Below are 16,442 nucleotides of genomic sequence, written 5' to 3' on the forward strand. Positions count from 1 at the left end.
GTTTAAATGGTGGTGGCGATTCTCAAAGGAAGACTGTCCTCTATGGAAGAAGATTGTGTGCTCCTGCAATAATTTGAATCTGAATCATTTGTTATCAACTCAGGCGCTACCAACGCGAGGGGGACCGTGGAGAGACATATGCCAAGTACAAATAAAGGAGCAACATGTCAGGCAAAAGATGATTGATGGCCTTGCTATGGAAGTGAAAAGTGGTAGATACACCAGATTCTGGGAGGATACATGGGCTCCAAGTGGGAAAGCTCAAAGACTCCTTTCCGAGACTCTTCTTGATTTCAAACCAACAAGGATCAGTAATCGGGGATTGTGGATTTTGGGATGGGATACAGTGGGTGTGGCACTTCCAATGGAGGAGAGAATTACGCCAATGGGAAACCGAGACATTGGACCAGTTGCTGCAAGTCTTGCATTCTATTAGATTAATAGCAGATGTGCAAGACAGAGTGGTGTGGAGGTTTGATAAAGAAGGAGTTTATTCTACTAACTCATTTGTGCAGGTTTTGCAGGAGGAGACTTTGGATGAGGAGATACTAAGCTATGGATTCACAAAGGAAATTTGGAAAGGGTTAGTCCCACCCCGGGTCGAGTTGTTCGCATGGTTTGTATTGGTAGGGAGGGTCAACACAAAGGATCGACTGAGTAGACTGAGAATCATACAACAGAATGATAACTTGTGCGTGTTGTGCAAGAAGGATGTTGAAAACATCCAACACTTATTTGTTACTTGCGAGTTCTCCTGGCAGGTGTGGTGTGCATGGGTATCATCATTTGGACAGGAGTGGACTGCTCCTGGTAATTTGAAAGATCACTTTGAGAGTTGGAGATATATGCCAGTTAAAAGGCGCAACGCAAGAGTTGGATAGTGGAATTCTTCTCAGTAATATGGATTATTTGGCTAAGACGGAACGAAATTATATTTCATAATAAGACAACAGGAGTTGCAGATTGTGTGGATCAAGCGTTTACACGTGCTACAGAGTGGTGTGATAGATAACTCAAGTTGTCGATGACTATGCCGGAGATGACATAGAAGTTGTTGTAATTTTATGTCCCTTGCATATCTGTACTTGCTCCACTAGAGTGTTGAACTCTTTTTTCCAAAAAAAAATTATTTATCATTTTAAAAGTTTTATAAACACAAACAATAAAACTATCTTACTTAATGATTCATAAAAAGTTACGTTGCAGCAATCTCAACAAAAGAAAAAGGACATATAATTTCAAGAGGGAGAATCGTTAGTCTTCATCCATGATATATGCAGTTTTAAAGAAACCACCAACCAAATTAAATTGAAATCAGTGCTATCAATAAGCATGTTCATTATATTAATCTTTTAGTCAAAAGGTTTTAATTGTTCTTTACTATTTTCCTATTCAATTTTTATTAGTTTTTCTCTCACTTTTTTTTTTGTTTAGATTTTAACCCTTTGGTTTTTAAAGAGTAATTAATAATTACTAATATAAACAATATTAATTAAACAAGAATTTAAAAGGTTTAAATTTGAGTAGTTATGATAACAGAAAAAAGTATTAGCGTATTATCTCCAGTAAAATATCTTATATATTATTATTCTTTATTAAATATTATTTTGTTTGATTTTTTTTTTTTTACCAAAGATAGGAGACTCGAATCCGCAACCTCTTAATTGAGCATGGAGAGACTATGCCATTTGAGCTATAACTCATTGCTATCTTATTTGATTCTTAGTTTAAGTCTTATACTATTCTTTATATAAAAAAAATGTTTTATTTTTTCACTTTACTAATTTTAATATTATATTTAAAAAGAATAGCGTTGAATCGTTGATCACATTTGAAAATTCTTCTCTCACTCACATCACCACTATATCACTATAACATTAGCATTGAAGCCAAGCATTCAACATATAAATAAGCTTCTTCTCACTTGTTTCCTCTATCTTAGCTTTCATTTTCTTCTTCCACATACTGGTACCACTTTTATCTTCTTTTTTTTTTTTTTTAAACATCATAATTAAGTCTTATATATCTAAATTTTTTCTTTTGCTCAATTTTCTCTTATTATTTTTTCCCTTGATTATATACATTACAATCACAAACACAATGCATAACTATTCTAATTTTGATTCTATATATACATTACTATCATGCATATATTGGTAGATTTATTTATATAGATACAAATTCTATTTATCTAATTTCATATCCTTACATTGGTTCTATATATATATATGTATCAGAGAAGAGGAGAATAATTTATTGAAGATGCCACAAGAGAGCTTCCATAATCCATTTTTCACTTCTCCTTCAAAGAGAGGATTGAAGGGTTTGGTTCCTAACAACAACAACAACAATAATAATAATAATGAAGCTTCTTCAAAGAATGCCATAGCAATATTAGAGGAAAGTTTCAATGATCATGAATTGGCTCAAAGAAAGGCAGAGGAAGCAGGTAATTAATTACATACATATATCACTTAATTAATCAATTGTCTCCTTTTAATTATTTTATTCATACATCATTCTATACTAATTAATGTCTAAATTAATATCCTATGGTTTATAAAATGCCTTTAAAAAAAAGGTTACTACATATATATTTCTTGCACTTCTAAAAATAATTTCCATGTGATTATATAAGAAGATATAAGAAATGCCTATAAGAGAATAGTTTTTATGCATTAATTATCAATGATGATGTTAAACAAATTTATATTAATATAAATAAGAATTAGAAAAAACATTAACATCATATTAAATACAAAAACTTGTTATTTGAGTTGAACATATTTTGTTAAAATTTCTTCTATTATTAGTTATTATAAAATTACATTGGCCGAAGAACTATTCTCTGTTTATAGTAGTATTTTGAACTTTATATCACTTTGTTATTATTAAGTTTAAAGAGATCATGATGAGAGTTCATAGCTAGTGAAATGGAAACAGAAATTATGTTTATAAATACGCTAAATTATTTACATCTATTTTATTGTCTTTAAAGATGAAATTTCTATTTTAATAATTATTTTTTTTATTTTTAACTCTTAAATTAAATTGGTTGTTAATAGTATTACTCACTTCTTGCATGTACTGAGTTGCAAACAACACAACGAACTTAATTAGTTAATTGTATAAAATTTTAATTTGGAAAGGGATCAAATTTTGGATATGTAATCTTTGAATTTTTAATTTGGACATACAAATTTTTTATTTGTTGATTATTAGTTAATTTTTGTCGCCTCTCTAACAGGACCATTTTAAAAGTACAAGTAATTTTCCAAAGAAAATTGTTTATCCTCATTGCTATTTTTTTTTCTTTTTAATTTTTTATTTTTTTATTGTGGTGTAGTTCCTACTCCAAAAATAAAAAGTGATATAATTCTTTATCAAAAGTAAATGAGTGGGAAAAAGATGCTTGAGTTGAGGCACAATTCTTGGTGTGATGTTAGGTTCTTATGACCCCGTGGAAAAGAAAAGAAACAAATTTCATGTTGTTCTTTTAAAGTAATTTATTTGTTTTTTTTTTTTTTTACTTTTTCTTTTGGTCAACCAAATCATTGCATGGACCCCATTTATTTAATAAAAGAAAAATAAATAAAAGAGAAGAAAACAAAAAAGTAATAGTTGGTTCTATATACTAAACAAACATTGGTTAGAGAAAAGAAAAAAAATATTGTGATGAAGCAAAAGATTGTTATGGCAAAGCATGATGATGATTGATGAAGGGTAATATAATATACCCCACAAAAATAATATTAGTGTGGGTCCAAAATTTTGTGTGATGATATATATATATATATTATGTTGTTGGAGCATATAATCTTTGACATTATCTATTAAGCCACTTCATCAAAGCTAGAAACGCCATATATAATAATTTTGGTGTTATCTAATTAATTAAGATGCATGCCACATTATTATTGTGATAACAAATGATTATTGTTTGTCTACTTTAACTTTAATCTTTGTTGATTGAGATTGAAGAAACTGTAATTAAACAGGATTAGATTAGAGGGGTGTCATTTATTTCTTTGGTCTTTTTAACTAATCTCAAGTTATAGTAATGAAAAAAGTCAAAACCCAATGAAATTGAAATTGAATCTGAATTATTTGACTATAAAAAGGAAACATTAAAACTCTCTCCGCTTAAAATTTCTTGATTCCTTCAAATCTGTGTGAAAAAATCAGCTTGCATAAAGTTAATTAAAACTGTTTCCCAAAAATTACTATTACAACTCTTTTCATGAAAGAACATTCTTTGACAACTGGATATATAGTTGCATTGCTTCCAAGGATACTTTCACATTTTTCAAGAGCATTGTTGTAAAGAAGAAACAAGAGAACTTTTAACAAAGGAGCTAGATAGGTCAATTAATTAGTTGATTACACTTAGAGTTCATTTGTTTTTGAACAGAACACAGGACAAAATACTGAAAATAGGATAAAATAAGACATTAAAAGATAAAGACATAAATTTTTGTATTTTTATATTTTGTTTGATGAAAAACTAAAATAAATTATAAAAATTTAATTTATTCTCATTTTTTCATTTAAAAAATTTGAGATGAAAAATATAATAATAAAAAATATAATAATAAAAAATTAATAAAAATAATAAAAAAAATAAAAAATAAATTGTATTCTTTTTTAGTGTTTCTGTGTTCTTTCTGTTAAAATGGATACAAAATATACTAATTTAGTGTCTTTAGACACGTTATTTCTATCCATATCTTTTCTACCAAACACGATTATATATTTCTGTATTCCAATTTTTATGTCCTATCTCTATAAATAAATGGACCTTATTGATAACATCTAAACAAATTAAATAGGCATACTCTAAATCGAGAAATAAAAACTATGCATGCATGTAACTTGGTAGAATAACATCAATAATAAAACCTTATTTCACTATATTTAGTTTTAGTTACATGAATCAAATAATATCATTATACTTTAACATACATTATATTTACATTGAGAATGATTATACATAAATAATATTTTAATAATATACATAGAGAATATAAAAAAAGTATAATTATGTCATACTTAAATACTTTTATTTTTCGTAATATTTTATTTTATTTTTTTTACATATCTAAACCACTTAAAATAAGATTTTACTATTTTTTTTAACTATAAACGTTATTTCGATCTAACTTTTTTTTTTTTTCAATATTTTCGTTCTTTGTTCTGCATATACAAAAGGAAAAAGCAAGAAGAATACTGATTTATTTATAGAAAAATGATATAAATAGGGATATTTGATGATAAAATAGAATTAGTTGTGTTATTAAGTAATGAGTTGATATGAATATATATGAGTGATCAGCTTCAAGGAGAAACGAAGCATCAGAATGGGTTAGAGAAATGGATGAAGCAGCAAAAGCATTGCTCCCAAAAGAACCTTCAGAAGAAGAATTCCGCAATGCGCTTCGGAATGGACTCATTCTTTGCAATCTCCTCAACAAAGTCCACCCTCGTGCTGTTTACAAAGTACTCTCTCACCTCTTCTAATCAAATCTTTTCTACACATCAAAAACTTATCCAACCATTAAAGCTTTTCTTATTCTAACATGCATTTCTTTTCTTGTATAATTTTCTTATTTGCATGCATTTTCTAAGAACTTCTTGTTGTTTTTCTTTTAGATTTAATTATTCTATTATTCCTTATAATTTTATTAAATTTAGAAATAGATCCATATATATATATAAATTGAGTTTTTACATTATTTTTAATATAAAAATATTAAAATTAACTAAATATATTTTTATAAATTAAAAATATTTTTAATTACAAATTTAATTAAATTTTTTACTACATATTTTTTATAGAAATATTCTAATAATTTTAACGTTTTTAATACAAAAAAATTTAATTATTAAATTAAAAATAATATAAAAATTTAATTTAAAAATATAAAAATTTAATTATAAATTTAATAAAATTACATAAACCAATTGTATTAAATTTTTTTAATATAAATTACTGTAATTATAAGCTAAAAATATTAATGTTGCATTGGATTTTAAAGGTGGTGGAGAATGGTGGGGTTGCGGTGCCAAGCGCAGAGGGCGCAGCCCACTCTGCAATTCAATATTTTGAGAATGTCAGAAACTTTTTGGAGGCTGTCAAAGATATGCAGCTTCTCACTTTTGAAGCTTCTGATTTGGAGAAGGTTGGAGTTTCCAGCTTATCTTATATATATATATAATAGAAATCATTCACATACATCATTAATTTGATTCTTCAGTTTCTATTTCACCGAATATATATTTCTTTTAGTATACAATACTTAAAAGTTAAAACTATTGACATTAATTTATTTAGTTTGATTGAAAACTTAATTATATTGTTATTATTTAAAAATTCAATAAATATTAATTAGTTCTACTTCAATGATAATTTCTTTAAGTAAAAATTTGATCATTCTTAAAATTGTACTGTGTGAATAGATAAAATTACCTTTAAATAAATAAACATGTATAATTAATACTTATTTAATTATAAAATTTAAAATAAAAGCATTATCAAAACTAAAAACCAATTAATATTGCCTTAATATAAAAAAAATAAAACTAGAAATTAAACTATTAAAATTTAGTATTTTTGGCCAGCAGTTAACTATCAATATTTAAAAGTGTAGACAAAAAATATATTGTTGAATTATTAGACTAAAAAAATGAATTGATAATTAAAAATAATGACAAAAAATAATAAATTCTGATAGTCCTGTAACATTTTTCTGTTAAAAATAGTGAGACAATTTTTTTAAAATATGAAATGTGTATGTGTTTCAATTAAGTTTCAAAGCATGGATGCAGGGTGGTTCTTCAAACAAAGTAGTAGACTGCATTCTATGTTTGAAAGGGTACCATGAATGGAAGTTATCCGGTGGAGAGGGAGTATGGAAGTATGGTGGGACTGTGAGAATTACTTCATTTCCAAAGAGGTCTTCTCCTTCTTCATTATCCACAATTGGAAGTGATCAAAGTAGTGCTGATGATCAATCATTGTTGGATGAACAAATAGAGGCATCACAATATGAACACTTGTTAGAATTTCTTCAACTTTCTCAAGAGTTGTTGATTCAAGAAGCAAGAACTGCAAACACACTCTCTTTCCTTTTTGATCACTTTGGACTCAGGCTTCTTCAGGCATACCTTAGAGAAACTGATCACATTCAAGATCTGCCTTTCAATGCAATGGTCGGTAAGATTTTTTTTTTTTTCAAAAGAAAAAGCTTAATTGATTTCATCTTTGAGATTGTAAGAAATAATTAAAGAGTAAAGTATAATTTTTGTTTTTGAAGTTTGATAAAAATTTTAAAAATATCTTTAAGTTTTATTTTATTTTAATTTTGTCTCGAAAGTTTTTGATTTGCATCAAATATACCCCTGACGGCTAATTTTTTCAAAAAATTTAAGATTAATTCAACAATAATTTTATAAGAACAACCCTCAACACAAGCAAATCAAGTATAATTTTTATGTATTATTATTAGACTAGTCTTAAATTTTTTGAAAATTTAGCCGTCAAAGGTATATTTGATGCAAATCGAAAACTTTTGGGATAAAATTGAAACAAAATAAAACTTAGAGGTATTTTTGAAACTTTTACCAAACTTCAAGGACAAAAAATATACTTTATCCATAATTAAATTTAGGAAATGGATATTATCACTCCAATTTTGATAATTATGCTTTATGTTATAAATTCATATAAATATAGGGTGCAAAAAAAATATGTGTAAAGTGGCTTATCATTTTTCTTAAATTTAACTCCTAACTTTTTATGACATTATTTCGCGATTTAGTTTATTCTCTAGATAAAATTATTCTCTTTAAAAACTAAGTTGACTATTATACTAAAAGGCCACAATCTATGTTAGATCATACTTAATTACAATTTAAAGATGAAATTAAAGTTTTGAATAAATGAACAAAAATATATATGAAAAATATGACATGACACTTTTGTCCATCGAAAATAATTTTTCGAGTATACTTTTAATATTTGCGATATTTTGTGTGTACTTTTGACCATTTCAAACTATTATATATATATTTTTGTCTATTTACTCTAAAGTTTTTAATTTGTTTTATTTTGTACAACAAACATTTCTTAGTTTGTATGATTTATAAAATTGTTATGGTTCATGCAATGTTATTGGTGATAATATGGGTGACAATTTGTAGGTAATTGATACCCTTCTTAGCAAGGTAGTCAAAGATTTCTCATCCTTGCTTACTTCCCAAGGCACTCAGGTACTTCTTAATTTCTCCATGTATATTGGTTCTTAACAATTAAAATATTGTTGACAATATATATATCTCAATTTTTAAAAATTTGGCAGCTTGGACTTTTCCTGAAGAAGATACTGAAAGGTGATATTGGATGCCTATCAAAGAGAGAGTTCATAGAAGCTATCTCACTATATCTTAATCAAAGAAGTAATTTAGCATCAAATGATTTCTCCAAATTCTGCATTTGTGGTGGTAAACGTGAAAATATTCGGCATAACAATAATAATAATGGCAATTATTCCTCCAAGCATATTGAAGTAATCAATAATCAACAGAAGCAACTTGAGGTATATATATATATAATTGTGGAACTTACTATAATTATTCATTTAACATTGTTAGCACCATTCACTGAAATAAGGGTTATTCTCTTGCTTCAGGAAATGAAATACTTTCTTGAAGAGACAAAAATGGAGGTCAAACAAATTCAGTCAGAATGGGAGCAAGAAAGTAGTAGGCTAGGTAATCAATTTTTTTTTTTTATTCTATTTTATTTTACTTTTAAGTCTAACTAGATTTTAATTATAAAAATAGAATATAAAAACAAAGATAAATATTGTGATTGTTTGGGTGCCATTAAATCAATTAAAAAAAAGATATTTTTTTTTAATGAAAAAAAATTTTTTTTAGTATGTTTAACAAATTTCTAATAGTAAACGTAAAAGTATTAGAAAAATAAAAAAATATCTTTTTTGAGAAGTTACAATGTATATTTGTTTTAAAATATCTTTTTTTTCTTAAAAAATATGTTTTTCACATAATAAATGAACAAAAAGTACTTTTATCTTATTTTATCTAAACATAATTGATAGATAATTTTTTTTTACATGAAATATCTAAATATAAAATTACTTTTATTTTTGTAAAAGATCTTCTAAATTTTTTTTTTTAAAAATGGCATCCAAACAAGTCTATTGTCAAAAAAATTTTTAGAAATAAACATGGACAGATACAATATATTTTAAATGATACAGTAAAAAAAATAAAATATGTGACATAAAAATAAAATATTAAATTAATTGCGTTATTGAATTGCCACCAAGCAAGGAATTTTCTTCCAAGTAAGGGTATAAATGTCCAATTAGTGTATATATCAATTTTTAGTATGCATTCTAGCTTTGTTAGTTATTGACATTATGTTGCATACTCAGAGGAACATATCAAGAGTCTTGAAGTGGGCTCCTCTTCCTATCAGAAAGTTTTGGAGGAGAATCGTAATCTTTATAATCAAATACAAGACCTCAAAGGTACACAATCCATAATCATCAATTTTATGATCATTTATATCTATGTTTTACTTATAACATAATAATAATAATAATAATTATTTTTTATATAGGAACCATTAGGGTGTATTGTAGAGTGAGGCCATTCTTACAAGGACAATCAAATGGAGAGTGTACAGTAGATTATATTGGAGAAAATGGAGACATGATGATTGTGAACCCCCTTAAGCAAGGCAAAGATTCTAGAAGGGTATTTTCATTCAATAAGGTGTTTGGAACAACCATAACACAAGGTATGTATTTTATATATTATGATTTTATTATATACAGGTTTTTTTATTTTTCCTTAAATTTTGGATTTGTTATTATTTTTATGATTTGCAGAGCAAATATATGGTGACACTCAACCACTAGTGAGGTCTGTTTTAGATGGTTATAACGTGTGCATATTTGCATATGGACAGACTGGCTCAGGAAAGACCTATACAATGGTATTTAATTTTGGTTTAATTATTCTGTCGGTCCGTATAGTTTTATTCAATTTTCAATTAGATTTTCATATATTTTTTTCAATTGAATTCTTATACCATATCAGATTTTGTAGTTAAATGACTTAAATTTCTGTCGTGACAAAGACATTGGAATTAATGAAATATTTCGTTAAATAAACGAATATGTCTAACATTTAACTGAATATTCTATTTTATTTAATAGAATATTCAATTGATTTTAATATTTTTGAAATGGTAAGGATTTAGTTACAAAATCTGATATGATATAGGGACCTAATTGAAAAGAAAAAAATATAGAAATCTAATTGAAAATTCGATAAAACTAATAGAACCAGAAAAATAATTAAACTTTTAATTTATTAATTTACTTTTTATTCATCTAGCTTATGATTTATCTAGGCACAACTACAATTAAGTTTTGAATATCTCATGACATGTCTTATATTTGTTGTTGTATAGAGTGGTCCTGATCTGACAAATGAAGAGACATGGGGTGTAAACTATAGGGCTTTGCGTGACTTATTTGATATATCGAAGGAAAGAACAAATGCCATAAAATATGAAGTTTATGTTCAGATGATTGAGATATACAATGAACAAGTCAGAGACTTGTTAGTCATTGATGCCTCTAATAGAAGATATCCTTCAACAAATTAATACTACCTTCTTATATATTAATTATACTACTTATCATTTTTTACTATAATAATCTATTTTTAATTACTTGCTTCAATATTATTAGCAGCAACCATATTAAGTATACACAAAAAATCAACTCCAAATTAACTATTTGTATAAAATATACATTAAAAAAAATTAAATAACAAATATTTTCTAATAATTAACTTTACATCTCTTGTTCAAAAAACTTTGTAAACAAACTCCTCTATTGAAGTTTGATAAATTATACAAATTTAATTATAAAACTTTTAAATTATAAAGACTTAATTGAACCATTTCAAATAAATTTAATCAGTAACATTCAAAATATAAGAGTTTAATTACAAAATATTAAACTATAGAGATTTATAAAACAAATATTTGAAGTTCTACTGCAACTTGTTTACTTGCTTAACAAGATTCACATTAGATATACGAAACAACTCTCAACTAAATGGTCTAAATGTCCCTGATGCATTCATAGTTCCAGTCACTTGTACCCAAGATGTTCTTGATTTGATGAGAATCGGTCAGAAGAACCGCGCCGTGGGCGCTACTGCGTTAAACCTTCGAAGCAGCCGTTCTCACAGGTACAATTTTTCGTAACCATCTAATTATGTATCGACACATCAGGAAATTTTTTTTTTTTTTTTCACATCTATTACTTGATGATTCTTGCAGTGTTCTAACCGTTCATGTTAGAGGGGTGGAACTGGTTTCGAATTCGATTCTTCGTGGTTGTCTCCACCTAGTTGATCTGGCCGGAAGTGAAAGAGTTGATAAATCTGAAGCTGTTGGTGAAAGACTAAAAGAGGCTCAATATATAAATAGGTCACTCTCTGCACTTGGAGATGTTATCTCTGCTCTTGCACAAAAAAGTCCTCATATTCCTTATAGAAATAGCAAGCTCACACAAGTCTTACAAGATTCTTTAGGTAACAAATATATACATTGTTATTCCTGTTTGAAAAAGTATAGATAATCAACAACATTTTTGAACAATGTGTAAATAATGTGAATTAATAGAGTTAAAAGAGTAAATTAACCTTAAATTTAATTAGTAGTATTAAATTAAGGTGTAGTATATTTTTATTTGATTGGTAGTTATTCATGTTGTTCAAAATTGTCATTGTTTACCTAGCATTCTTCTTTTCGTGTTTTTATTCAGGTGTCAAGAGTGTTTAGTGTATGAATGGTATTATTGGTTTGTTGTTGTTGTTGTATGAATAGGTGGGCATGCAAAAACTTTGATGTTTGTTCACATAAGTCCTGAGGTTAATGCAATTGGGGAGACACTTAGCACACTCAAGTTTGCTGAAAGGGTTGCATCCATTTCACTTGGTGCTGCTCAAACTAACAAAGAAACTGGAGAGATCCGACAACTAAAGGAAGAGGTTCATATTCTTCTTTTACTTTCTTAGGTTTTCTCAAACATACATATTTATATCATTTATTCTAAATGAGATTGACGAGATTAACTTAATTTTGAAAAAGTAAAGATTTATGTACAGTTATTTTGATGTGACGTTACCAGTAAAAAATTATTAGATAATTTAATATGTTTGATTAAATTAATATTTAAAAATTTATAACTATCAACTTCATATTAAAATAATTAATTATACATAAATTTTCATTTTTCAAAAATTAGTAAAATATTTGAATCAAATTCACTCTAATATCGTATTAGAAATGACATTGAATGAACTTAACTTTAAATATTAGCTTAATAGATAGGAAGAGTTTCAAGTGTCCTGGAAATATTGGTATTTCAGTTGTTTTAACCGTTGATTTTAATTAATATATTATAGGAAGAATTTCAGGTGTACCTGAAATACTGGTGTTCCAGTTGTTTTAACAGTTGATCTGAATTATAAAAAATATATATAATATATATTAATTGAAATCAACAATTAAAACAATTGGAACACCGGTGTTCTCCGATACACTTGAAATTTTTTCTATATTATATATATTTTTTATTATTAAGATCAACTGTTAAAACAACTAAAATACCAATATTTCTGGTATACTTAAAATTTTTCCTAATAAATATCAACAAGGCATGCTTTACGTGCTAGGTAACCAAAAGCAAATCGTCAAAATTTGTCTTATTTAATATTTATTAATAAATATTAAATAAAGTAAATCTAAATTACTTTTGGCTAATTATTTTTTATTACCAAACATTTTTGATAGACTATGCACATGTCATAGTTAGGGGTGGCAAGCGGAGAAGTCCGCCCTGCCCCACCTCGCCCCGTCAGAAGCCCGTCTTTTGGCGGGTTGGTCTGCCCGCCCGCCTAGTGAGGCAGTCCCAGAATCCCACCGCGCCCCGCCTAACGGCGGACTGGCGGGCTGACAGGCTAAGCCCGCCAAATACCTTTTTTTTTATTTTTAATTATTAAATAATATATATAAAGGTATAATTTTTTTTTTCCATTTTTTACTTTTAACAATTATAATTTCTAAAGGTATAAAGAAATTATAATTTTTATATTCACAAACATTAAAGTCTTTGTAATTATAAATATCTAATAAACATAATTATAAACCAAGTTTTCATCCAAAACATAATTATAAATATTGTCTCTAAAACAAAATAAACATAATGCAAAACACTCAATTTTTATCTTCATTCTCTTATAAGTTGGGTTGGGGGAAGTTGGGTTTTGGCAAAAAAATTGTAAAAATACCTCTTACTAAAAAAATACTAAACCCGGCGGGAAACTCCGCCCTACCCCGCCAAAACCCGTAGTTTAAGCGGTGCGGGTTAGGCGAGTTTTTGCTATTTGACGATCCTAAATTTTCAGCCCAACCCACCTATTTTGGCGGGTTATGCGAGCTGATTCGGCGGGTTTAGGCCCATTTGCCACTCTTGATCATAATTTACAAGTGTGAGTTATTTCTCAATTTTCGAGAAGTTATTGGATTACTGAACTGTATCATTTAATTTTAAATCTAATAGCATTTACTTGATTCATTCTCTCAGAGATGTTAGTAACTAAAAAAAATTAATAAAAAAAATCAAAATTTATTTTATTTAATATTTATTAATTATAAATTCTTGACCATTTTCTTTTCGTCTCCCTTATCTAAATTAATACAAAGGTTTCCGGAAATTTGTGCAGATTGCAGGTCTGAAGTTGGCATTAGAAAGGAAGGAAACAGAACTTGAACAATGGAAGAATGGGAATAACTCTAGAAATGCCATTGAATCACAGAAAGGAAGAGCTATTTCACCTTATCGCTTGCCCAAATATGGAAACAGTAGTGCCACCACCATGAAATCAGAGACTTGTCAGAGACCAACACCAACAGATGATAAAACTTTTGAGGTTATCCAATGCATATGTATTTTTTTTTAACTTGAAAAGTTGAATAACTTATACGTATGAAAAATTCAATTTTATTTTTGGGGTAAATTTTAGTATTTTTTATTCGAAGAGTCCAATAACTTAAGCATATGAAAAATTGAATATTTTCAGGGGAGGAGTTGCTCATCGGGCAAGCAAAGAAGGTCAAGGTTCCCTTCAGCATTGGATTCACCAATGGCAAAAATGGAAAATATTAATTCCCATAAAGGAAGATCTCCATCACCTCCAGTTATAAGGAGATCACAATCCACAGAAAGAGGTTCATCAGTCATTAAAATCAAGGTCAAAATCGACACAGCAGATAACAATAACAATAATAACCACCAAACCCAACCAATCATCAAGCATCCATTCCCATCTAGTAGGAAACTTCATCAAGAAATTAACGAAGAAGAACAATTCAAGCAAGCACTTAGTGTAGTAAGGCAAGGTGGTATTAGAAAAATCACTAAGGTTGATGGTAACAATAATAATAATTATTATTATAATAAGGGTAAGGCTAAGAATAATAATTGTCAATTATTATCACCCTTTAAGATTAATCAAAAGCATGATATGGTGATGCCTACTACTACATTTGGTGAAATTGCTTTGGAGTCACCAAGAACAAGTGATTATTCAGATCAGTCAGAAAATAGCCTTGGCTTTACCGAATCTGTTACAGATTGTGGCGCTTTAAATCTAACCAAGATGCATGATAACTTTCCAAGGACTTCTCATAATCTTTTTGGTTCAAGGTATGCTTATTAGAACTTTCTATTTTATATTATTTTGTTTAATTTTTTTTTAACTTCAAAAGTTAGAAACAAAAAAAAATTGTCCTGTCAAATTACCATTGTATTCTGCAATCTATAGTGATTTAACTATTGGTTTATTAGTTCAATTAGCTTAAAACGGATTTTTTTATTTAGTGGCAGTTTTGTTCTACAATAGTCATCTATTTTTTGTTCGACCGACCGTTTTGAATCGGTTTTTAGAACCATGTTCTTTCTATCTCTTCATTTTTTTGTTATTATCCGTCTCTATATATGTTTAATAAAATCCAAACATCACTTTTTTTTTTCTCTATCAGTATAAATACACAATGAAAACAGTACCTAGATGTTTCATTTTAAGAAATATTATGTTCATATATAACTAGTCTCAATGTTAATAATATAACCCTCTTTTTTTTCCTTTTTGTCATATGCAGAGGAATGGTGCAAGGAGGAGAACCATTATCAGCTAGCAGAGTTGAGAACAAATTTTTGAGTGGTTCAGGAGGTAGTAATACTAAAGAATCAAGTAAGACAGTAACCATGCCTGAATTTAGAAGGAGCAGATCTACCCCACGTGGAAAGTTTCTTGGTTTATCATGAAGATTTCATCTTAATCAGTTATATACTATATACCTTTTTATATATTTATTTACTTTTGTACAGAAGATACTACTCCAGCAATTTTATATCACATAATTTCATACAGACTTTGAAGGTTTTTTGAGACTAATTAATTAATTTGTGTCACCTATCTATATTATTGTGTCTTGAGCATGCATTGTAATTTTAACCATATATTATAAAGGAAGTATTATGGTGGCATGATTTACATTTTTCAACTTGTTGCTACTTTAATTTTCTACCCGAGGATCTACGCTATATGCTCGTGATCATCACGGTGAGAATATAATCTTAGTTAAAAGCTGCATGGTGCCTTTCCTTATTTGAGGGAGGGACACCGAAGTTATTGGTTTGGGAGTAGTTACCAACTATGAACTATATCTCGCCATTATTATTATCATCATCATCATTATGAATGTCATCTTTCATTGTTGGGCCAATTACTATGCATATTGGTCCTGCAGATGCATGTGCTTTTTACACCATTACTAGATATAGATACAGCTAATTTTAGTTTATATGAATATGTAAGAGTGAGAGATTTAATTTCCGCTTTCCCTTTAAAGTTATTACAAGACCCCATGTAGTTGAATAGTCGAAATTTGTTCTTATTTTTACCCTCTTAAAAGATCCTATGTATGTATGTCAAGCTAGAGAATTATTATTTTGGAAAAGATGGCAACTCAGTAGAGAACGTATCTGTCATTAGAATACTAACGGAGAATACAATTATATTAGGAAAAGTCTAGGGCCAGCAATTTTATTGCATATTGGCCAGCATGTAACCAGCAGAGAAATGAGTCATTGGATGATATCTCACACCAATCTCACACCATCAAATCATCATTAATGGCTAGTTGATGGCTACCAATCACAAATATTGCTGGTCCTAGCATTGTTCATTATATTATGTGCATATTAAAATCAGTTATTAGTGTTAAATATATGTTGAAATATAAAAATATGTATTAAAATAAATTA

At 28.0% G+C, this 16,442-nt stretch overlaps 1 protein-coding gene across 1 annotated transcript; it reads left to right on the forward strand.

Moving 5' to 3' along the window:
• The first annotated feature begins 1,849 nt into the window (after positions 1–1,849).
• LOC107614769 (kinesin-like protein KIN-14F) lies at positions 1,850–15,675 on the forward strand. Its single transcript, XM_088500940.1, has 18 exons — positions 1,850–1,968; positions 2,238–2,449; positions 5,333–5,496; positions 6,036–6,179; positions 6,826–7,209; positions 8,200–8,268; positions 8,358–8,594; positions 8,688–8,769; positions 9,459–9,554; positions 9,647–9,826; positions 9,918–10,024; positions 10,505–10,683; positions 11,131–11,295; positions 11,387–11,640; positions 11,936–12,099; positions 13,837–14,043; positions 14,194–14,819; positions 15,275–15,675. Exons 2-18 carry the CDS (start codon positions 2,263–2,265, stop codon positions 15,438–15,440), a joined length of 3,411 nt encoding a protein of 1,136 aa, XP_088357066.1. The 5' UTR covers positions 1,850–1,968; positions 2,238–2,262; the 3' UTR covers positions 15,441–15,675.
• The last annotated feature ends 767 nt before the right edge of the window (positions 15,676–16,442 follow it).

The sequence above is a fragment of the Arachis ipaensis genome, chromosome B1 (assembly GCF_059453495.1).
Source record: "Arachis ipaensis isolate K30076 ecotype BB chromosome B1, ASM5945349v1, whole genome shotgun sequence".
Lineage (NCBI taxonomy): Eukaryota > Viridiplantae > Streptophyta > Magnoliopsida > Fabales > Fabaceae > Arachis > Arachis ipaensis.

Coding starts and splice junctions, on each gene's coding strand:
- LOC107614769 (XM_088500940.1), top strand. CDS start 2,263: ATGCCACAAGAGAGCTTCCATAATCCATTTTTCACTTCTCCTTCAAAG. Junction 11,296..11,386: donor CGAAGCAGCCGTTCTCACAG/GTACAATTTTTC, acceptor TGATTCTTGCAG/TGTTCTAACCGTTCATGTTA. Junction 12,100..13,836: donor TCCGACAACTAAAGGAAGAG/GTTCATATTCTT, acceptor AAATTTGTGCAG/ATTGCAGGTCTGAAGTTGGC.